Below are 25330 nucleotides of genomic sequence, written 5' to 3' on the forward strand. Positions count from 1 at the left end.
GTATGGTGTTATCTACAGGGGGCTGTATGGCATTATCTACAGGGGGGTTGTATGGCGTTATCTATATGGGGGGCTGTATGGCGTTATCTACAGGGGGCTGTATGGCGTTATCTACAGGGGGGGCTGTATGGCGTTATCTACGGGGGGTTGTATGGCGTTATCTACAGAGGGGGCTGTATGGCGCTATCTACAGGGGGGGCTGTATGGCGTTATCTACAAGGGGGGGTTGTGTGACACCCAGGGGAGGGGGGGCCCCAGTCAAAAGTTTGCTATGGGGCCCAGTCTTTCCTAGTTACGCCCCTGCTCACGGACCAATGTGCATGGCTGCGGGTTCAGGATGCATAGGTCGTCCGTTTCAAGTACTGTATCAGCTGTGCGTCGTTGTTCTTCTTGCACTTACTGTAGAAACATATACTGGCCTGCGAGCCGATGTTTGTGCTGCTTATGTTTGCACTATCGTGTTTGTGTTGTGGAAAACTGAAAATAAAAGAATTTGAAAAAAGAAAAACTCAAAACAGAAAACTGCAGCAACAACCACATCTAAACCAGCACAGTGAATACAGCTCTTGACTCCCTGTAACCAGCTTGTTGCTGGGGTTTGGGAACCTGATAGTAGAATAAATTCTCTAATCCGGACAACCCATTTAATGATGTTAGATACTGTCCTAGCCGATCAAAACAACTTTTTTGCAATATCTTAAGTATGGCACCTTCCGCCTACACCTTATATAGCACAGCGTCCAGTATTAAACAAACTATCTTGGCCTCATTGTCAATGCAGGTGGAGACAGGCACTTGTTTGTTTTAACACAACTTTCCACCTGAATTGAATGAACACATGGTAACCTCAGCTACTGAGCAAATGGATTGTTATTTACGCCTGGGCAACCGCAGGGAGTGGGTCCAAAAGGGCAGGACTCCCTTACAGCATTTGGCTACGCAAGTCATGTGCGGATTCTCCTGCTCACTTCAAATACCTCCTCCTGCATCACGCTTCGAATGTTATCTTGCTAACCTGATATCAAATGAAACCATTGAGTGATACAGCACAATGTCAGGAGATACAGTAGAATGTACTTGTTTACATACACACACATAGTTTTTAAAAGGAATGTACAACTTTTAAATCTTTTTTTTTAATTATTTTTTTTATTTTTATAAAAAGGTCTTATCGGTGTGATTGGTGCAACTTTCTAAATACTCTTTATTAAAAAAATATTTTTACTTTTTTGAGATAAGGCTGCTGTATCGTGCGCTGGAACCTGTATCTGTCAGGTCTGTAGGACTTCAGGGTCAGGGGGATCGAGCGATGATCTCATCTAAGTTCATAACTTAGATGTGATTACAGGTGGATCGGATACGCTTTCACTGGACCCGTTGGACTCGCGGACCTGACTGATTCAGGTCTTAGAGCACGATACAGCTGCCCTGTATACAGAACAGTATTTTGAAAGTTGCACCAATCACACTGATAAACCTTTTTTTTTTTAAATACAAATATCTACGGTGTACATGGTCTTTAAAATCCACAACACATGTCAATTTCTGCACAGAAGTTTTTCGTAGCGTGTGGATGAGATTTCTTAGAATCGTATCTACTTTGCTGTCACTGTAATATCCTGCGGATTTTCTACCCGCAAATCCAAACGGAAAAGCCTCCTGCACCAGTTGCGGATTTTCCGTCCAGATTTGCGGCCGAAAAATCCACAGAGGGTGACTGTTGCAGGCAAGCGGAGGAGATTTTTTTAAAAAATTTAAAAAATCTCATCCACATGCTGCTGAACAATTTCTGCACCAAATTTCAGAGCATGCTGCAGATTTTAAAATCCGCGGCTTGCTTGTTCTGTTCTGAATGTTGACCCCAATGTAAAATGGGTGAAATCCGCACGTAACCGGTGCAGACTGCTTATGCGCTCAGAAAATTCTGCGACATATCCGCTACATGTGTGGGTACCCATAATCTGCAGCAACTCTTCTTTCTACGTGTGAATGTAGCCTTGTTCTCCAAACCAAGTAGATTGTACATAAAAACTTGCTACCAGAGGCTTTTTTTTATTTTTGTTAGGAGCACTGGGTTTGAGATTTCTGTGTTTGTAGTCATCCTCTAAAGCTGTGTTTACACGTTGCAGTCAAATTCCAATTTTTTTTGCCACGTTTTTGCAAAGTCACGTCAAAAGGGTGCACTTTTGCCACGATTTTACGAAGATCGCGGCAAAAATGCAAATTGACTGCAACGTGTGAACACAGCCTAAAGAAGACTTTTCAATAGCAGATAATAGTCAAACAATACTCCATAGTTTGCTGCACTTGTTCTATGCAAGCTCCAGCAGTATAAAGCAAATATAATAAATATGTGCATCATTCTGAAACTGTACTGTACCACTTATTACATAAATGCTTGAAGAAATGGGGGATTTTATTCAAGTCTTCCATAAAAATTCATTGATATATGTATATGCTATTGTCCTTCTCCAGTTATGGCATGACGGGTTCTCCAGGGATCAGCATTTTTCTGAATATATCAGTTCTTGTTGGGAACAATTACATATGCGCTCATGGTTGTACTGACCTTGTATAATGTCCTTCATAGCTACTCATAATACAAAGCCTCTACTGCCCTCTAGTGTAGAAAGGGAATAGTTAGCTAAATGAATGTCTATGTCATACTTCATTTTCTTTGGAAAATTATTCAGCATGGATAGAAATGTAAACTGAGAAGTTGATCACTGTTTTATTTACAATCGTGGATGACCTTTGGTAGTATTTGGGTTCTGTATAACTAGTCCCAGATAGTGATGTGGTCTAACCGTCTAATGCCACTACCTATGTGCCTTGCCTATTTAAGCAAATAAGATAAAGGGTAAGGCTAAAATCTAACTTTTAATTTAGGATCAGACGTTTAAAAAAAGAAAATGACAGCTATAAAAATAGCTTATTGTTGTAGAATAATGTGTGTTAATTTTTTCTATTATGCTGACCACAGCGGTAGGAGCATTTTCTGGTTCTTCACAGTCACAGACTCTTGGTTGGTTTTGTATTTCAGGGAAACATAGAGTGCTACCAGTGTGTTAGCGATATAGTTTCTAATCTGACTTATATTCTTGTTGATATTCTTCCCCTAACACTGTTCAATAATGGGGTAACCGCCCTGAAAGAGCGACCCACTGACCCAACTACTCTCGCTGAAAATCTCTAAACAATCAGCGCTCATGCTCCAACAGCATTAAAACAGCAGTGGCCGCTTGTTGGTATCGGCGTCTTCCTTATATGTCGATGGTCATGCCAACTTAGAGGCTTGACCCCGGTCGAATACCATTTAGGGACAAGAAGCATGTCCTGATGTCACTCACTCTCCCCTGGTGATCGCATCTTTACAGCCCATTGTTGCGACTAGTTACCAAGGAGACCTTTCTTGTGCGACTCCAGGCTAGTAATTCGTTCTATTCAGTTTGCGAACAACTCGATCTACGTTTTAGCTTGTGGGGATACATAATTCAAACGTGTTCTGTGCAATTGTCATATATGCTCTATTTCCCCTTATTATGGGTCCGCTTGTGGGGCGGTAGTTAAATGAAGGTTAAAAGGATCATGGTCTGCAACGATCCACCAAATCTCTCATTACTGACTGTATACTCGCCTTCATCTCCCATCCCTTAGGCCCCATGCACACGACCGTATTTTTTCCCTCCCGTAAATACGGGTCACACGTTTTTAACCTGTATTTACGGACCCGTGCCCGTAAATATTGGTTTGTTGTCATCCGTATTCCACCCGTATTTACGGACCCGTAAAAAAAGGGGGCTGGAAATTGGCACATGATCGCTCAGGCGCCATTTTTCTGCTTCTCTTCATTCAAAAATTGAAATCCCCTGACTTGCAACGCTCCCGTAATTACGGGTGCACACACGTAGCCACCCGTAATTACGGGAGCCCCATAGACTTCTATGGGCCTGCCCGTGCCGTAATTACGGCCTGAAATAGGACATGTTCTATATTTTTCAACGGCCAGGGCACCTTCCCATACGCACAAGGGAAGGTACTAGTGGCCAATAGAAGTCTATGGGCCCATAATTACGGCACGTAATTACGGGCGTGTGCAAGGGGCCTAAGCCACATGACTCTAGTTTAGTATAGATCATACTGTCTGAAACCAAAAGGGGGTGGGGGGATCGTCAGTATTGAAGAAGATACAAGAACAAAAGCATGATGGATAGAGTGCAAACAATGATCATATTGTAGGTCAAGGAAAATAGCTGATACTTAGAAGTTCATTCAACCCATTCGGTGTGGCCGATTTTATGTTACGAACTCATGGATACTCTGCCCCGAATCCCAGAGGTGGCAACTGGGATGAAAGACTTCTGCAGGCAATCCTCTAAATGCCCATGAATTTAAAGGGGTTGTCCAGTCCCAAGAAATTGATGGCCAATCCTCAGGGAGAAGGCAGTAATACTGTGTGTTGGCGACTTAGTGTGAGACGTAAAGGAAATGAAGGGGAAGCCGTGCTTGTACAAGCGCTACAGCCCCTTCAAAACAGCTAAGGATAGACCATCAATTTTTTGGGATTGGACAACCCCATTAAGTACTCTATGATCCCAATTATGCACTACATGAATGTGTTGAAAAATTGACATATCTTATTATGTATGCCATTAACATGGTTCCTAACACGACGGCACAATCTGTGTTTGGTCCTTCCTATGTAGTCTTTACACTTGGCCAAGTTCAGTATATTACACCGCTTGATTTATAATTGATGAAGTTCTTGATCTCGTATTTTTGGTTAGTCGATAGTTTGCTTGATAGCCATTTATACTGTTTGGGAGCTGGTTTATTGGGACTGTTAACTAGACTGTCTCTTAGGCTCCTCCCCACCTATAGGTAATCTGAAGTCTATCACCTAGTACCCTTCTTAGGTCCTGATCCTCTAAAAGGATTCCCCAATAGACACCAATTAGCCTATTTTGTTTCTCAGACTCGTTGGGCTCTTTTTGGCACCAATAACTTATTTCTGTTATTATTTATGGCCCCAGTTAATGCTTCCCTGAGTATCCTATCAATAAAAAAAAAAAATTAAAGTGCCAGAATTGCTGTTTTTTTTTGTCACTTTAGCTCCTGAAAAAAAAGTGATCAAAAAGTCACATGTACCCCAAAATGGTATCCAAAAAAACCACAGCTCACACTGCAAAAAAAAAAAGCCCTTACACATCTCAATCGACAGAAAAATTACATTTGGTACCGCCGTAATCGTATCGACCCGTAGAATAAAGTTAACGTGTCATTTTTACTGCACAATTAGCGTCGTAAAAACGAAGCCCAAATAGCAATGGTGGAATCACTGTTTAATCCCATAAGGACGCAGCCTAGTTTGGGCCTTAAGGGCAGATACAGACGGACGTTGCGTTTTTGCGCGCGCAAACAACGCGGCGTTTTGCGCGCGCAAAAACCATTTGACAGCTGCGTGTGTCATCCGTGTATGATCCGCGGCTGCGTGATTTTCGCGCAGCCGCCATCATAGAGATGAGGCTAGTAGACGCCCGTCACTGTCCAAGGTGCTGAAAGAGCTAACTCTTTCAGCACCCTCGACAGTGAATGCCGAACACAATATCGAAAAACCTGTTGAAAAAAAAGAAAAAGTTCGTACTTACCGAGAACTTCCCGGCCGTTGCCTTGGTGACGCGTCCTTGGTGACGCGCCTCTCGACATCGGGCCCCACCTCCCTGGATGACGCGCCAGTCCATGTGACCGCTGCAGCCTGTGCTTGGCCTATGATTGGCTGGAGCTGTCACTTGGACTGAATTGTCATCCCGGGAGGTCAGACTGGAGGAAGACGCCGGGAGTTATCGGTAAGTCAGAACTTCTTTTTTTTTTTCTACAGGTTCATGTATATTGGGATCGGAAGTCACTGTCCATGGTGCTGAAACAGTTTAACTCTTTCAGCACCATGGACGGTGACTATCTCCTGACGTCGCGTACCGATAATTTTTTTGCCGGGTTCAGTTCGGCCTAACCCGGTGAAGCTCGGTTCGCTTGTCCGGCTTCGCTCATCGCAAAGACACTCCGTTTGGATGTTCGGAAACAGAAAAGCACGTGGTGCTTTTCTGTTTACATTCATCCTTTTGACAGCTGGTGCGCTGTTTCAGTCGGTTCGCACGGAAGTGCTTCCGTGCAACCTGCGTGGTTTTCACGCACCCATTGACTTCAATGGGTGCGTGATGCGCGAAATACGCAGAGTTATTGAACCTGTCGCGCTTTTTGCGCAGCAGACAAACGCTGCGTAAAAAGCACGGACTGTATGTACTGCCCCATAGACTTGTATTGGTCCATGCGTGCCGCGTGAAAACCACGCGGCCCGCACGGACCGAATACACGCTCGTGTGAATCCCCCCTAAGGCTCAGAGCCCATTTTTCAAATCTGACATATTTCACTTTATGTGGTAACTTCAGAATGCTTAAACCTATCCAAGCGATTCTAAGATTGTTTTCTCGTGACACATTGGGCTTTACGTTAGTGGAAAAATTTGCTCGATATATTCAGTGTTTAATTGTGAAAAATAGCAAAATTTAGAAAAAATATAATTTTTCTGAATTTAAATGCATGTGCTTGGTTATACCACCCAAAATAGTTACTAGTTCACATTTCCCATATGTCTACTTTTAGATTGGCATAGTTTTATGAACATGCTTTTATTTTTCTTGAACATTACAAGGCTTAGAACATAAACAGCAATTTCTCATATTTTTAAGAATATTTCAAAAGCCTTTTTTTTAAGGTACCTGTTCAGTTCTGAAGTGGCTTTGAGGGCCCTATGTATTAGAAACCCCAATAAAGCACCCTATTTTAAAAACTAGACCCCTCAAAGTATTCAAAACTGCATTTAGAAAGTTTTTTTTTAAGCCTTTAGGCATTTCACAGAAATTAAAGCAAAGTGGAGGTGAAATTTGCAAATTTCATTTTTCTTGCTGAATTTACATTTTATTGTATTTTTTTTTACTGTAACACAGAAGGTTTTACCAGAGAAACACTACTAAATATGTATTGTCCAGATTCTGCAATTTTTAGAAATGTCCCACATGTGTCTCTAGTGTGCTCGTGGTCTAAAACACAAGCCCCAGAAGCAGAGAAGCACCTAGTGCATTTTGGGGCTTTTTTTTTTTTAATCAGAATATATTTTAGGCAGCATGCCAGGTTTGAAGAGGTTTTGAGGTGCCAAAATTTTGGAAACTGCACCCCTCAAGGAATTCATTTATGGCTGTTGTTTCCATTTTGATCCCACAGTTTTTTCACAGAATTTATTTGAATTAGGCTGTGAATTAATAAAAAAATAATTTTTTTCCAATAAGATGTAGTTTTAGCTCACAATTTCTTATTTTCACAAGGAATAAAATAGCCCATTTTGTTGCCCAATTTCTCCTGAGTGCGGCAATACCCCATTTGTGGTGATAAACTGCCGTTTGGGCCCATACGAGGGCTCAGAAGGAAAAGAGCGCTGTGTGTTCTTTGGAGTCCAGATTTTGCTGGATTGGTTTTCGGGTGCCATGTCGCATTTGCAGAGCCCCAGAGGTATCAAAGCAATGGAAACCCACCAGAAGTGACCCCATTTTGGAAACTACACCCCTCAAGGAATTCATTTATGGGTATTGTGACCATTTAGACCCCACAGTTTTTTCACAGAATTTATTTGAATTGGGCTGTGAATTAAAAAAAACAATTTTTTTTTCCAATAATATGTAGTTTTGGCTCAAAATTTCTGCCGTTTGGGCCCATGGGAGGGCTCAGAAGGAAAGGACTACCATTTGGCCTACTGGGGATTTTCTGGTGCAAAGCCTCTGAGGTACCAGTACAGTTAAAACCCCCGAGAAGTGACCCCGTTTTAAAAACGACACCCCTTAAGGCATTCAAATAGAGGTGTAGTGGGCATTTTGACCCCACAGGTATTGTGTAAAAGATAATGCGCAGCAGATGGTGCAGAGTGAGATTTGCAATTTTCTATACATATATGCCATTTCATATATTGTGCCCAGCATGCGCCACCGGAGACATACACCCCATAAAGTGTAATGTGGGTTCTCCTGGGTATGGCAATACCCTACATGTGGGTGTTAATAGCTGCCTAGGCACACAGCAGGGCCCAGAGGGGAAAGATGATGGGGATAAGCTGTGTGGAGTGCATCAGGGTAAGTAAAACTGGGGTAGATTGAAAATCATGGTATGTATGATACATTTTAAAACACTTTCATACAGAGCCTTGGTTTTTCGGGACACGTGTCACATTGATATATTGTGTCCTTCCTTATCCCCCTCTTATAGCAGACTTTGCACCTCTTTTGACTTTTTCTCTTTCCAGTTTGGGGAACTTCTCCTGGAAAGTGTTGCCCTGGTACGATGCATGTGGCCTCGCTTCCAGAAGTACTGGGTGCCCCCCTTCTTGGTCCCTAAAGATTAGGTTCTTGATAACCACCTCTTAAAATTCCAGGAAAGTTCCCATCTGGCCTGCACATCGACGTAGCACGTACACATTGTACAATGCCATCTGTATGAGGTGCCCGGCCAGCTTCTTATACCACACCGCATGGCGCTGTAGGGCTTCAGGGCTTGATCTGACAAGTCCACCCCTCCCATGTACCTATTGTAGTCCAGGGTGCAGTCTGGTTTGGGGGCCTCTGTACTGGTACCTCGTACAGGTACATGGGTACTGGTGTGGCCATGTATTGTTGTCAATACAAGAACATCTCTCTTGTCCTTGTACTTGACACACAATATGTTGCTGCTGGATTGTGCCCTGCTCTCACCCCTTCTTGTTTGCCCAAGCAGTGTCTTAGGGAGGCCTCTCAGATCTCTTCTAGCAGTGCCGCATGCCGCAGTACTTCTGGAAGCGAGGCAGTTGAAGAGTGGGACGCTGGTATAAAAATTATCCAGGTAGAGGTGGTAACCCTGGTCCAGCAGTGGGTGCACCAAATCCCACACAATTTTTGCATTAATTCTCAGTAAGGGGGGGTATTCTGGGGGCTGAATACTGGTGTCCTTCCCTTCATATATCCTTCATTTTTAGGTATAGCCTGATGCACTCTCGCACAGCTTATACATCTTCACGCCATACCTTGCCCTCTTACCCGGCAGGTACTGGCGGAATTGAAGCCTCCTATTAAAATGTACCAAGGACTCCTCAATAGAAATACAGTTCTGTGGGGTGTATGCTTGGGAAAACCGGGCACTGGAATGGTCTAATAGGGGTCTCCGATTTATACAAACGGTCAAAACTGTGGTTATCTCGGGGTGGGCACGACTCATTATCAGTATAATGTAAGAAGCGAAGTATTACCTCATAACGCATCCTGGACACGGCCATGTGGTACATCAGGGTGTGGTATAAGAAAATGCCTCTATTTATTTATTTTATTTTTTTAGGTTCTAGTTCAGTTCTGAAGTTGCTTTGAGGGGCTTATATATTAGAAACCCCTATCAAACATCCCATTTTAGAAACTAGGCCCCTCAAAGTATTCAAAACAGCATTTAGAAAGTTTATTAACCCTTTAGGTGTTTCACAGGAATTTAAAGCAAAGTAGAGGTGAAATTGACATATTTATTTTTTTTGTCAGAAAATCCTTTTTATTCCATTTTTTTTATAACACAAAAGGTTTTACCAGAGAAACGCAACTCAATAATTATTGCCCAGATTCTCCAGTTTTGAGAAATATCCCACATGTGGCCCTAGTGCGCTAATGGACTGAAGCACCGGCCTCCGAAGCAAAGGTGCACCTAGAGGATTTTGAGGCCTCCTTTTTATTAGGCACCATGTCCTGTTTGAAAAGGTCTTGTGGTGCCAAAACAGTGGAAACCCCCCAAAAGTGACCCCATTTTGGAAACTAGACCCCTTGAGGAATTCATTGTAGTTTTCATGGCGTGCATGCGGCTTTTTGATCTGTTTTTGTTCTATTTTTAAGAGGCGTGATGACAAAAAACAGCAATTCTACTTTTGTTCTTTATTCTATTTTTTTACAGCGTTCACCGTGCGCTATAAATTACAAATTCACTTTATTCTGCGTGGCGATACGATTACGGCGATACCATATGTTTATAGTTTTTTTTATGTCTTATGGCGTTTGCACAATAAAATACTTTTTATTAAAAATCATTAACTTTTTGTGTTACCTTATTCTAAGAGCCATAACGTGTTTTGTTTTTTTTCCCATCAAGAAAGCCGTGTGAGGACTTGATTTTTGCGTAACGAACCGTAGTTTCGATTAGTACCATTTTTAGGTACATGCGACTTTTTGATCTCTTTTTATTCGATTTTTGGGAAGTGAAGTGACCAAAAAATTCTGATTCTTGTGCAGTTTATTATTATTTTCTTTTATGGCGTTCACCGTGCGGGATAAATAACTAAATACTTTTGTAGTTCAGGCCGTTACGGACGCGGCGATACCAGTTATGTATAGTTTATTTGTTAATGCTTTATTTAGTTTTGAATATAAAAGGGAGGGGATACAAAACAAGGGGGTTGGGATATAATTAAAAATTTCTTACAAAACAACAAAAGTAAAGGAGAACATAAAATATTTGTCTCTGACGAAGCATTCAAGATTAAATGTATACATTGATATATCTGATACAGAAGTATTAAATCAAGAATCATCAACAAGTTTAATCGCTGATAGATGGTGAGTCCGTATGAGACGGCTGTACTTTTGTTACTTTTAAAACTTTTATTTTCACACAACTTTTTTTTAACTTTATTACTTTGTCCCACTAGGGGACTTGAGGGCAGGAGGCCCTGATCGCTATTCTAATACACTGCACTACATGTGTAGTGCAGTGTATTAGAACTGTCAGCTACTCACTGACAGCAAGCATAGTGGGTCCTGACTTAGTCAGGACCCACAAGGCTTCTGTAGATGGCATAGCCGGACGCCATTTTTAGGCATCCGGTTGCCATCGCCGGCCGCTATCGTGTAGTGGGCCGACTATGGTAGCTTAACGCCTAAGAAGCTGTGATCGCCCATTGAACGCGGCTTCCCAGGGGTTAATCAGCGGGGACACAGCGATCAGTCCCCGCTGAAGGAGCTGCGGCAACTGCTGTATGAGACAGCAGCTGTTACAGCTCCTGTATGTGTCCGAAATGGCTGTTCCCCCGCGACGTACTATTCCGGCGCTGAGCGCGAACGATGCACTTAGCACGACGGAATAGTACGTCGCTGAGCGCGAAGGGGTTAATGCCCATTTCACCCCGCAAATATATATTTTTTTCAGTTTCCCAGTACATTATATGGTATGGTAAATAATGCTATGAAAATCTACAACTTGTCCCGCAAAAATAAGCCCTCATTTGGCTGTCGACAGAAAAATAAAAAGTTCCGGCTTTTGAAAGGCAAGGAGGGAAAAAAATTATCTAAAACCAAAAATTGTCTGCCTCTCCGAGGGGTTAAAAATCAAAGCAATCCCTATTGACAAACAATACCAATAAAATGGGTTACAGTGAAGAGACTTAGGATGCCACCAACCAGTCAGTATCGTTCACATGTGGTAGATTTGCCGCTACACTCTATGGTTTAGGAAATGTTTGCGATACCTTACTGCCATTTCCTCTTTGTATAATTGGGACTTTTTCTGGAGATTACAATCTCATTGATTTTACTATTCCGCTAACCTTCTCCTTAGGGTTTACACACTCAAGCGTGGTCCGTGTGCCGTCTGTTTTACCAACGGACAGCACACTGACCCATGCAATCCAATGGGACTATTTACACATCTGTGATTATTCACGAAGCGTGAATCCATTGCGCAAAAATCACTGCATGTACTTTTTTAGTCCGCGTTTGCGTATTCGGATCGCCCTTTGAAGTCAATCGTGCAACTGTATATGTGAGTAGGTGTTTTCCAAATGATTGTGGTGTTGCACACAGCATGGTTACGTTTTGTTTTTTTGTTATTTTCTGCAGCCACAGCCCGTTTAGACAACATAAAACCAAAGATAAACATGAGATTGACAGGATGACGCTCACTATGGTAAGATTGGCTTTTCCTTGGGATACCACACTATGTTCTTTCTTGATATGCATGTCAATTGTGCCAAGTAGTGGGCATTCACCCTTCTATCCCTGGCTTGTGTGGTGACGGAGATGCATTTTATGACTTGAAGACTTTCTAAGATTAAATATTCCTCGTTGTGTTTGCGGATTTCTCTTCCAATTCCTATTAAATGTATATGGTATAATTTTGATTTTCTTAAACATGTCAAGAATGTGGAGCTGCCAGACTCATTCACTCCGGAACTGAAGTCCCTCTTGGAAGGTCTTCTCCAAAGAGATGTGAGCAAGAGACTTGGCTGCCAAGGAGGCAGGTCTGTATTCCACTGAACCCCCGAATTGTAGTCCAGTGATAAGTGTAATAACGCTGGAATATATGTATATGCCTATTGTTCTAATTGTAACAGTATGGGTGCTATATGACACCTGAACATACCACCCACTTTTATCAAGTTTGCGTTGTGTAATGTGTCATATACTTCAGTGTGTTCCCTTCCATTTTCTTGTAGAAGATGCTTGCTGTGTATGGAAATACGGGATGTTTTACAGTATAAGTGGATTTTTTTAAATAATTTTTTTATAAAGCTTTTAAAATCATCCTCTTCCATTTTATAGTTGAGTCACCACATCCTTGCAGACCTTTTTATACCGCATGAGCAGTTAATATGGTCCATTAGCTTCTCAGTAAAGTGGGTACTTAATAATTGTTTATAAATTGAGATACGTTTCGGCTATTTTAAGCTGGAGTAAAGAGTATTTGATTAAAATAAAAGGGACATGAACGTACAGAACCCTCCAAACGTCATATTAACTTTTATTTTCTCCTCGTAGTGCACAGGAAGTTAAAGAGCACCCATTCTTTAAAGGCATTGACTGGCAACAGGTGTATATGCAAAAGGTAACACAGTTTGTTACAATCAAATGAATAATATGTGGAGCTAAACTGATACAGTGTCACGTATGAGCACCATATGTTTAACGTCATCGTGCTGGCAATTGTGCCTTAAAAAAAGATGGCGGTTATAATGTGGACCTGCATATTGAAGAGAGGCGAGAGTTTATATGATCAGTCGATCTTTTTATTATGCTATCAAATTGTAAATAATGTGATGCTCACCATTCTATTATGATTATTGCCGTTCACACCGCAATACCTCACGCCACCATATATTCACTGTGGTGCTGTAAACTAATCGCACTCCAGAAATGTTATGTTGTATTTATCAGTACTATCATTCGGATGCCCTCCTCTACCCTCGTTTTGTTCTTACGGTGTTTACTTAATAGTTCTGTACGTAAGCAATATCCAGCGTTCTACTCCTTACAGAAACATCGACTAGTGCAACTTTGTGTGGTGTAGATCTTTCCTCGTCCAATGTAATTCAGACTGCATCATCTTGCCTATTAAATGCCAGGGCTTTGCAGTTAAAAGCTGCTGTTGGCTTTCGATTGAGAGATGACTATTGGCACATGTTGGCAAAATAGATAAAAGTATGAAAGTAAATAAAGGATGGGATAGTAAAAATCTAATTCTATATTGTGGTGGTCTTCCAGTATCCTCCTCCACTGATTCCTCCTCGAGGAGAGGTAAATGCAGCTGATGCCTTTGACATTGGGTCATTTGATGAAGAAGACACAAAAGGAATTAAGGTACAATACGGTTCCATTGTTGTCGAATACGTTACATCAACAAAACCTTGTCTAAAGATTGATGATCTTTTGAACTTGAAAGGCTTCGTTTTACCTTTAGGCACAATGAAAATGACAGGTCAGCTGAGCATGGCTTTGTTCACATTAGTGTCACGGCTTCCGTTCATAAGATCTATGATAGCTATGTCAGAGCCATTGTCAAATGGATTCTGGCAGACCCTTTTGACCAAAAATAGGGTCTGGCAGGTTTCTGTTGGAATGCAAACGTTTTTGACAGCATTTATAGCACTACAGACTGCACTATTCTTGCCATCAAAAATCCTACAAGGTAAAAAAGCGCAAGGGTGTTTTTTTGTTGCTTTTAGAAAGCAGTTCACTGTAAAGGCTCATATATTATCCATCCTCCAGTGGAAGATAAAACATTCGTCCACATTTATTACTAAATTAAAAGGTTAATAAAGAGCTTGACAACATATGAAAGCTAAAACCATAATGTGTTTTACTAAAGGATTGTGCTGGAGTTTAGACTGTTGTAGTCAATACGGGGCAATGGATTTTAGCTTCATTCGTCATTCTTCCTCCCCTCATAATGTTCATCTCAAAATCTGGTTTGTCCTTTGTGTCTTGGACAGTAATGATCTTTTAACTATTTCTTCATGTAGTCATATAAATGAGCACAAGTTTAGAAACTTTTAGACCCCCCTCTATGACATTCATATGCCCTGATGATGCAATCCTTTTCTTTGAGCACTATAGATAAATTGTACCAAATCATTTTAAAGTGTTAGCAGGACCATTGTGATACCTCTCAAAAATCGGAATGAGGGGCAGAATCTGTCCGTGTATGAACTAGGGATGTCACGATACCAGAATTTGGACTTCGATACCGATACTTCGTTTAGTATTGCGATTTCGATATCAAAACGATACTTTGCCAACAGTAATAAAAAAAAAAAATAAGTTCTTCTATTTTCTGATGTGAGGCACAAGCAGTGATGAATTTTGAATGTGCCTCACATTGATGGTAAGTAACCCATTATGTTTCTCAGTCATAATGGGTTAATGTGTAAGGTACATGATCGGGTTAATTACTATTAATGTGAGGCACATGGAGGTTAAATTCATCATCACACCTCGTACCTCACAATAAGGCCATATTCACACGAGCGTGTGCGTTTTGCGCACGCAAAAAACGCTGCGTTTTGCGCGCGCAAAAGCTCTGTGTGTCATCAGCATATGATGCATGGCTGCGTGATTTTCGCGCAGCCGGCATCATGATGATACTCTGGTTTTATGTTTACAAGCACGTGGTGCTTTTCCGTTTTCATTAATTTATTTTACTGCTGTTGCGCGAATCACGCGCGGCACCCAGAAGTACTTCGGTGTGCCGAGCGCGATTTGCACGCACCCATTGACTTCAATGGGTGCCAAATATAGGACATGTCACGGCCAAATATAGGACATGTCGTGAGTTTCATGCAGCGGACATACGCTGCGGGAAATTCACTGACCGTCTGAACGGCCCCATTCATTAACATAGGTCCGTGCAACGCGAAGTTATGGCTTTTGGAAGGTGGGGAGGAAAAACGAAAATGAAAATCTGAAAAAGGGCTGTGGCGGGAAGGGGTTAATGTACTGGCATATATCTATATGCCAATACATTAGCCTGTGTACTGATAGTATACAGGCAGTTGCTAGGACATACCGAAGTGTGCCCTAACAGGAAATCTGGTAAGACAGTCCTGGGGTCCTTCAATGGACCCTTGGCTGTCTGCCCATATATGGTATGTCCCTCAATTGCATCACAGGGATTCCCTGTGATGCAATCCAAGGGGCATCCCCCCTTCTCATTTTCCCCTTGAATGCTGCGGTCAGCTTTGATCGCAGCATTCAGGGGAATAGCGGCGAAGATGAGCGGATTCTCTCATCTCCGCCGTTAGAGCCCGCTCCTGACAACAAGTGCGCGGCGGTTCAGGCACTGAAGACAGAACATGGGGGTGTTTTGCAGTGTGCCCACCTTGATCTGTCTTCAGTGCCGGCAATCATTAGTGCAGTGTCGGTCGCATCACATCATGCTAACCACGTGCACACTTATTGTCAGGAGCAGGGCAATGGCTGTATTACACAGCTGCAGCCCTGCACTCATACATTCATGTGTTACAATGCTAAGCTGTGCGGCGGCACAGCTTCGTATCGAATTACATGAAATAACGGTGACGAACCGTTTGAGGGTGCACAGTATCGAAACACTATCGAAGCTTCGATGCGTCGTGCATCCCTAGTATGAACATGGGAATAGAACGTGTTTTGGTCTGATATACTGTAGCATTAAATAATGCATTTCTCTATCAAGGTACACTTCTCTTATATATCTCCTATACTTATCTCTATATTTATGGACTAGGTGGAGGCAAGGGTTGTAACTATAGGGAATGCAGAGGTTGTGGTTGTACCCGAACCCGGGAGCCTGTTGGGAGGGGGTCCAAAAGGTCCTACTGCCCCATATGAGGACACGAAGACTATAAATGACGCGTCATCATTTGGGGCCCTAATAAAGATTTTCTATTGGGGCCCAAGAGCTTAAAGTCGCTCCTCTGGTAGAGACAACCCATTAATCTTATAGTAGAGACAAGTGACACAAGGTCTTATGAAAGAAGCTAACCTACTGTATAGTGCAATGTGAGATATGTAATGCAGTGCGGGAACAGAAACCATAGGGTTACTTAAAATCACTTTAGTCTCCTGAAGGTAGCACTCTGACATTTTACTTTATACGATATGGGCTTTGTTGGGGTTTTTTTTTACATCACTTTTTTAAATAATGTTATAAAGAGCTGCATTCATTTTTACATGAAGTAAACTTTCCCTATTTAATCCAGAACTGCATCACACGACCGTATACAGCTGAATTAATAGGGGGAAACATTGGGGAAGAGGGCCACATGAATTGTACAGAAAAATATGTGCGTTCTAATGGTGAATACCGTTTTGTATGCATGCATATTATTCTTTGCTCTGAACTGGCACATTTTTATCCCTGATCACCCTTCATAATACACGTGATTTATCTCTCTAGCTTCTTGATAGTGATCAGGAACTATACAAGAACTTCCCTCTGGTGATATCTGAACGTTGGCAGCAAGAAGTTGCAGAAACGGTTTATGAAGCTGTCAACGCAGATACTGATAAGATTGAAGCCCGGAAAAGAGCCAAAAACAAGCAGCTGGGTCATGAAGAAGGTGAATTTTGTAACTGTGATCTCAGGGGCATATTAGCATGTTTTGTAAAGAAGAGTAGCATTAGAACATATGCTGAACACTATCGCAGTAGAATGGAGCCTTGAATTGCCGTTTGATGATGAATAGTGCGCAAACTCTATAAGATTAGTGGTGCCTCTCAGTTATGTGTTTTTTCTTTCATCTATATAGAGCCAATGTATTTCATAGCGCAGTACACAGATTGTCATGACTCACATCAATTCCTGTCCCCTTTCAGGCTCGCAATCTAAATTCCAAATTGATCTATCAGTACGTTTTTGGAATGTGTGAGGAAACCAGAGTAGCTGAAAAAAAAACAGCTCAAACACAGGGAGAACATGCAGATGTTGCCCCTGGTTGGATTTGAATCCAGGATCCCAGTGCTGCAATGGAACAATGTTAACCACTGAACCATCGTGCTGCCTGTATCATTTATACACTCAACCTAATATTGTGTAGGCCCCCTTGTGCTGCCAAAACAGCTCTGACCTGTCAAGGCATGGACTTCACAAGACATCTGAAGGTGTCCTGTAGTATGTGGCACCAAGATGTTAGCAGCAGATCCTTTACGTCGTGTAAGTTGCGAGGTGGGGCCTCCATGGATCGGACGTTTTTTTCCAGCACATCCCACAGATGTGTTTAGTCAAACCAGGCCACCTACTTAAATTGCCCTATGGCCCGGTTCTGATTGTCACATGCCCATTGCCGGCTTTCCTAATGGTGGACATGGGCACTCTGACTATTTACTTGCTGTCTAGTATAAGCCACCCCTTGTCAGCCGCCATTGTAACAAGATTATCAATGTTATTCCCTTCACCTGTCAGGAGTTTAATGTTATGGTTGATCGGATTATATAGGTATTGGGTCTATCTAGTTATTTGTCTACTGTGTCAAACCAGTTCTCCCTTAGTATTAAACCATCTTTCCATGAAGAATAGAGATTCTTATTAGTCAGGCTGCTATTAGGGGATGGGCTACTAAACTCATAAGCATTCTCTTTTTCATAGATTATGCACTAGGAAAAGACTGCATTATGCATGGCTATATGCTGAAACTGGGAAATCCTTTCTTGACTCAATGGCAGCGACGTTACTTTTACCTCTTTCCAAACAGACTTGAATGGAGGGGAGAAGGCGAATCTCGGGTAAGATCACTACATAGTTACAGAAAGATTTGCAGTTTAGACCCACCAAAGGTATTTAATAAAGTCTTCTGATGCACCAATTTTTTCTGTAGAGGCTTTACCAAAGGGGTTTGCTCCACAGGATACGCCATTAATGTCAGATAGATCCGAGTCTCACATCTGGAACCCGCACCTACCTCTAGAACGGGGCCTCCTAAACTTGCTGAGCTACGCTATTTTTGTAACTCCCATAAAAGTGAATGGCAGTTCCGGAAACAGCATATCTTGCGTGCTACGCTGCTACCGTAAATGCCATTCACTTCTATGGGAGTTACGGAAACCGCGTAGCTCAGCAAACTACGCTGTTTTTGTAATTTGCGACCATGTAATCAGGAAGTGGTCCAAGATGCAGCGGGAACCGAGACCGGTAGGACTGGTTTAGGGGCCCCCTTTCTAGAGATAGATCTATCTGACATTAAAGGGGTTATCCGGGGACCAAAAATTGCATTGAAATAATATATTTATGTGAAACGAAGTAACTTACTAATATACTTTAATTAAAAATTCTATACTAAATAGTGCAGTTCAAACCTCAGGAATTGTTCCTGGAAGTTCCGGAGCTTTTCTAATAATGATGACGTTCCGACACGGCCCCACGTGACTGAGCTCTTGCTTCGTGTGATGTTCATGAACATGACCGCAAGGAGCTGTCACATTGCCAATTGCTTGAGTCCCGAGCAGAGCATCAGCTAGCTCCAGCACTCCTCTCAACCTCCATATTTGGTCAATTTAGGGGTTTCCTATCACCGGAGTCCCTGATCAGAGCATCAGCTGATGCTCTTCCTGGGGACTCCACAACTTCTGCCGATGTCACTGTCCATTTATGGACAATGACGTCAGCAGCAGTACTGGAGTCCCCGAGCAGAGCATCAGCTGATGCTTTGCTCGGGGACTCCAGTACTACTCTGCCGATGTCATTGTCCGTATATGGACGGTTACAATGACGTGGGCAGAAGTTGTAGAGTCCCCAGGCATAGCATCAGCTGATGATTTCCCTGGGAACTCCAGGACTTCTGCCCACGTCAATGTCACTATCCGTAAGTGGACAGTGACGTCGGCAACAGTGCTGGATAACTGGCGTAAACCTCTTGATATATTCCCCTTCAATGTTTCTAGCTTTGGCAAACCTCTGAGGATTATCTGGCCTATACTGTAACATTGTAGCTGGCTATCAGAAAGCTCCCTACATACTAGATAAACGTGTCCATGGGACTCCATTATACCGACGAATACCAAAAGATGTCCCTTTGGCTTCCATCTGACTGGTATACGTTCGTATATCTTTTTTTATGAAGGATGAAATAGCGTAGAAGACTATGCTATTCGATCTTGAGGGATCCCACAAAAAAACGTATACCACACGGTGTAAGTTTTTTAACATGGGAGCCTATGGGTGACTGATGCCATTGTGTGACGTTTGTTAAAGGTATACCTCAGAGAGCTCCCGACAACACTGTCCATATATGGACAGTGTCATCAGGAGTAGTGCTGGAGTTCTGGGGCAGAGTGTTAGCTGTTGCTCTGCTCGGGGACTCCAGCAATAGGAAACTCCTTAAATCACTGTCCATATATAAACAGTGACATCAAGAGCTGTGCTGGAGTCCCTGGGCAGAGAAGTTAGTACATGCTCTTCCCCGGGACTTTGGCCCTGGGAAAGCTCCTGATGTCACTGTTCATGTATGGACAGTGACGTCAAGAGTTTTCAATTGCTGGAGTCCCCGAGCAAAGCATAATTTTGCGCTCTGCCCTGGGACTCCAGCTCTGCTCCTGATATCACTGTCCATATATGGACAGTGATGTAAGGTGTTTTCCCAGGCCAGACCCTAGGTGACGTATCCCACTATTTGTCATACAGTGGGATACATTTGGATCTTTTGTCGGAGGTATACGTCGGGGGTCTTCCTGACGTATACATCCGACGGAAGGCCTAAGCGTGATGTGAATAGAGCTTTACATTTACCTGGTTTCTGTATAATTGTCACCATTGATTGAAGGCCTGCCTGTTTCCTGCCATTCTTTGGTTGCACATCGATGTCCACATCCTAATAGGTGCCTTGAGAGTGCAGCTTAAATAGCCTTTAACAGAAAGTGTGAGATTGTATAAGGATGCAGTTACACGTGGTGTAAAGATTCGCCACAAAATCTGAATCCGTAATTCTGCAGAAAATACAGCAGCGGAATTACTATTGCCAATTTTGTGGTGAATTTCAGTGCCGAATTTCACTTAGCATTAAAGTCTATGATGAAATTCCACATAAAAAATTCACAACACATACAGAAAACGCTGCAGAACAAAATCTCCAGAGCGGGAAAATTCTGCACAGAAATTTTAACTGTGTATTTGTTGTGGATTTTGTTTCCACTATAGGAATACATGTTGTAAATTTATGCAGCGGTTATTTCCGCAACAAAGATTACGCCGCGTGTGACTGCACCCTTAGGCCTTATTCACACGACCGTGATAAAAGGCTGTGTGACGCCGTTCTTTTAACGGCCGTCACACGGGCATTTTCAGAACAATGATGTACTATGGGTGTATTTACATGTCCTATTTGTGGCAGTTTTAACGGCCTGACGGCCCCCATAGAAGTCAATGGATCAGTTTTTAACGGCTGTCAATACATGTAACAACCGTTAAAAACGGATCTGTGACCTGGGGATTTGCAAGGGAACTACTAGTTCCCTTGCTGGCTATCGGCGGCTCAATGATACACACACTCACTGATTCACCGATGCAGCGCCGACTTCTCCTGGTCTGGTCGCTAGTCTCGCGGGTTTTGCGAAGGCGGCGGGATGACGTCATCACCTTCGTAGATCCCGTGAAACTAGCATCGGTGAGTATGTGTCATCGCGTCGCTGCAGATCCCGTGAAGACGAGAGGCCTTACCTGAAGAAGACAGTGCTGCATCGGTGAGTATGTAGGGCATTCATGTCGGGCTGTGTGCCATCATATACATCGGGGCTGTGTGGTATCATATACATGGGGGCTGTGTGGCATCATATACATGGGGGCTGTGTGGCATCTACAGGGGGGGGCTGTGTGGCATCTACAGGGGGGGGGCTGCGTGTCATCTACAGGGGGGGGGGCTGCGTGTCATCTACAGGGGGGGGGCTGCGTGTCATCTACAGGGGGGGGGCTGCGTGTCATCTACAGGGGGGGGGCTGCGTGTCATCTACAGGGGGGGGGGCTGCGTGTCATCTACAGGGGGGGGCTGCGTGTCCTCTACAGGGGGGGGCTGCGTGTCCTCTACAGGGGGGGGCTGCGTGTCCTCTACAGGGGGGGGCTGCGTGTCCTCTACAGGGGGGGGCTGCGTGTCCTCTACAGGGGGGGGCTGCGTGTCCTCTACAGGGGGGGCTGCGTGTCCTCTACAGGGGGGGGGCTGCGTGTCCTCTACAGGGGGGGGGGGCTGCGTGTCCTCTACAGGGGGGGGTGCTGCGTGTCCTCTACAGGGGGGGGTGCTGCGTGTCCTCTACAGGGGGGGGGCTGCGTGGCATCTAGAGGGGCACTGCGCGGAATCATACATGGAGGCTGCACGGCATCATATACAGGGGGCTGCGTGGCATCATACACAGGGGGGCTGCGCGGCATTATACACAGGGAGGCTGCGCGGCATTATACACAGGGAGGCTGCGCGGCATCATATACAGGGAGGTGTGCGGCATCATATACAGGTGGCTGTGTGGCATCATATACAGGGAGGAGTGTGGCATCATATACAGGGAGGCTGTAAATAGTGTCCTAGATGAACAAGTGACCTTCCTTTGGGTGTTTTCAGGGGGCTGGGACAAAAAAAAGCTTGACTAATGAAATTCATCATCAATTTTTTTAACGGCCATGAAAAACTAATTCAAAACGGATGTCAAACGGCCATTAAAAACAGACAGATGGACTGGAAATGGGTGAAAATTTAGAGGGACACTGATGCAAAACGGCCATGAAAAACTGACCGTTAATCAGTATTTAATGGACATTTTTTTTCACTGTCGTGTGAATATAGCCATAGCGTAAATTCAGAAATCTTGCATGTTACTTTAATTGGTGATATCTCTGCACAGTTACCCTAGTGGGATAAGCCACTGAAAGGGGCTATGTTGAGTATTTTAACCAGAGGCTGAGCCACTAGACTTGCACAGATAATAAGTTTCCTGATAATGTTGTTTCTTATTTAGGAACCCTGGCATATATATATATATATTTAAAAAAAACATCACCTGGTAAGGTATTAGTGCATTAAATATAGGATCTCCCTGTAGCAAAGCTGTCATCCACAGTTCCTGTCCTGAATATTAGAATTTTGACTTGTACTTCTAAATGATTTTTTTAGATTTCACTCTATGGCCCACATTTACAAAGACTGGCCTTGCTTTATGCCAATCTAAGTGGAGGAAATGTAATGATTTGCTCCGAATTTATGAAAAGGTTCATGCTTTTTAATAAATTTGCTACATGTTCACCTGTCAAACTGGCAAAAACCAAAATGTTACTACAAATTTGTCATGCAGCTCGTTTGCGACCCTTTTGGTCAGTTTATGCCAAAAAGTGGTGTAGACTGCATAGTAAATGTGGGCCATTATGTTAAGTAATGTGAAAGTTAGTGATTCCTTGTACTTATATGTTGGTACAAATACACTTGGTCTACGTGGCTGCAAAGACATAGCACAAAATGAATTATATACGGTGTGTATATGTCCGCCTTTTTACAAAGTTTATAAGGGTCCCATTCACTCCCTTGTCTTGCTGTGGTGTATAGGGATTTTTTTTTTAGGATTGTGTTTTATAAAGAAATATTTTTTATCACTGTGTAGACTATAAATATCAAGACTACAGCAATGTATCTGACCTCAACATATTTCCTTCTTTTTCTGGCATGCAGCAAAATTTATTGACAATGGAACAGATAGTGTCCGTGGAGGATACCCAGATTAAGGATAAAAAATGCATCTTGTTAAGGATTAAAGGCGCTAAGCAATTTGTCCTGCAGTGTGAGGTAAGTCCATTTAAACATGCATTATAGACAGAAAAAAAGTGTAATTTTTAAATTTTCATCTTGTTCAAAAAATACATCCTGGCTTTAAATAAACGCTCGTTCCCGATAATTGCCTGGTGTAAACAGGGCAGCGATCAGCCGATGAATGAGCAAACGCTCGTTCATTGGCTGATTGTATCGATTTAAATACATAAACTTTTATAGTTGTCGGTAGCGCATCTCCTTGTGTAAACAGGGAGACGTGCTGCTGACATGATAGAAATGTATAGGGACGAGTGATCGTAGTAATGAGCGCTCATCCCCATACATAACTCCTTGTGAAAGGAGCAAATGAGCACCGATCAACGAGCTGTCTCATTATTCAGCGCTCGTTTACACGACCCACGCCGGGCCATGTAAAAGTACCTTCAGGCTCATTTCAGACAGCTTAAATCTTTAGTTAAGGCTGCAAAACTTAGACCACGCGTGGTTCTACTACCCGGTGGGTCTGGTGCTTTGGCCGTATTACGGATAGTAAAATATTGTTCCAAAATGCACATCTGTGGAAGCGCTAAGGTGCATTTACCAGGCCGTGCTTTTCAGTCTATTTCATCTGGATATTTACAAATGTGATCAGATCCCATTAGAGGAAAGTATTAAACATTTGCAAAAGGAAAAATATACATGGATTTATGGCCATGTGAAAGTGATATTAAAGCTACATGAATGGTAGAATTATTTGATGCTGTGATAAATAGATTGAATGTCCTAGAATGGCATCTTTTAACTTTTTTATTTTTTTTAAAACTGGTAGTAAAAATCAGTCTAAAATCATCAAAGGGATTGTCTGGGTTAGAAAAAAACATTTTCAAGTACCCCATTAGCTCATTCCGAGATAATAGGAATGGGTCACTTGTTTTGTGACCTCCATCAGTTAGCTGGTAGTTGCTACATTGTTTCTCTCTCTCTGGAGTACCCATTACATCTGTGCATTGCATAGACAGCCTATTTATTTCCATGGGCACCATGTAATGCTTCATTTACCCTGTGGGGCGCTGGAGGAAAATGTAACACTTGCTGCTGTGTTGCCCTATAGATTACAGCTGATTATTGGAGGTCCCAGCAGCCAGATAAAGCTTATTTTTAGAGGCATGTTCTTAGTGGACAACCTCCTTAAATACATCTTAATGCTTGTGCAAGATTCTGATTTTTTTTTATTTTTTTTTACCAATGTATTTACAGAGTGATCCAGAATTTGTACAGTGGAAGAAAGAACTTACTGAAGCATTTACCGAGGCACAGATGCTTTTACGTCGAGCTCCAAAGTTAATGAACAAGTCCCGGTCCGCAGTTGTAGAGATCTCCAAACCACCACTTAGTCACAGAAATAGCAATGGCCTTTAGGTGGTTGGACAGGACCAAGAAATCTTAGGGATAACTACTTATAACACCTTGACCAAGGTCCACAGCATTGTTATTAGTTACTTGTAGGGCCCTCAACATCAAGGTGTACATAGAAGGAGCCTGCATCACACATTGTCTACTGAAGACTGGTCTTATCTGCCTGAAGTCTAGAAGAGGTCATGCAGCTTGAGGCAATGAAGAGATGAATTTTCACTAACAGAAGAGTTGTGAAAGTTGCCAAATTTAGTGATTGCTCATCGTTCTGTTGCATCAGCTTATCCTGAATGGCCTGTGCTGAAGAAGCAGGGCAACCCACCCTTGCTTTTTATCTTGGCATATGCATGCTTTCGTGTATGCCAAGCAAGAATATGAAATGGTTTTTGCAGTAGTTGCTTTTATGTTAATTTTTATGTCTGAAATTCAACATATCCCTGGATGTTTTTGGAAGGGATTACCGTGTCGCAAGAATGTTTTCAAGATGATAGCTTTCCTGAGTGTTGCCATAATTGTTCCCTAAATACCCTTCGTCCTCCCAACTTGCACTGTTGACTTTAACTGGCAGTGTGATGAAACGGTTATGCACTTCAAAGTAATGACTTTTGTCTGTCCTGTGGTTTTAAGATGTAGATACTTCATGGGAATACATACCAAGAATAATCACCCAATTCTGTATCTTCACCAATATAGTGGCTACCACAGTCTTGCCATGTATGAGGATAGAAATATACTAGTAGAGTAATAATTGGTGAAAAGAAGTGCATGGTAGCTTTGTCCAGTGATCAGTTAGCAAGTTTAGCACAGTTATTAAACAATCTCCTTTTACATATACGTTTACAATTGCT

General features: G+C 42.7%; 1 protein-coding gene across 3 annotated transcripts in view; it reads left to right on the forward strand.

The window, feature by feature from the left end:
- GRK3 (G protein-coupled receptor kinase 3) overlaps window positions 1-25329 on the forward strand; it is a 290760-nt gene extending 265431 nt beyond the window's left edge. For 2 of the 3 annotated variants that reach the window (XM_075830772.1, XM_075830777.1), the window contains exons 14-21: window positions 11941-12007; window positions 12235-12341; window positions 12859-12925; window positions 13582-13677; window positions 16754-16916; window positions 17942-18078; window positions 22992-23105; window positions 24327-25329. In XM_075830772.1, the coding sequence (XP_075686887.1) occupies window positions 11941-12007; window positions 12235-12341; window positions 12859-12925; window positions 13582-13677; window positions 16754-16916; window positions 17942-18078; window positions 22992-23105; window positions 24327-24488 (913 nt within the window). In that variant the 3' untranslated portion in view covers window positions 24489-25329. The remainder of the gene's footprint in view (window positions 1-11940; window positions 12008-12234; window positions 12342-12858; window positions 12926-13581; window positions 13678-16753; window positions 16917-17941; window positions 18079-22991; window positions 23106-24326) is intronic. The other variant, XM_075830786.1, reaches the window with a different exon arrangement.
- The last annotated feature ends 1 nt before the right edge of the window (window position 25330 follows it).

The sequence above is a fragment of the Rhinoderma darwinii genome, chromosome 1, assembly GCF_050947455.1.
Source record: "Rhinoderma darwinii isolate aRhiDar2 chromosome 1, aRhiDar2.hap1, whole genome shotgun sequence".
Classification (NCBI taxonomy): Eukaryota; Metazoa; Chordata; class Amphibia; order Anura; family Rhinodermatidae; genus Rhinoderma; species Rhinoderma darwinii.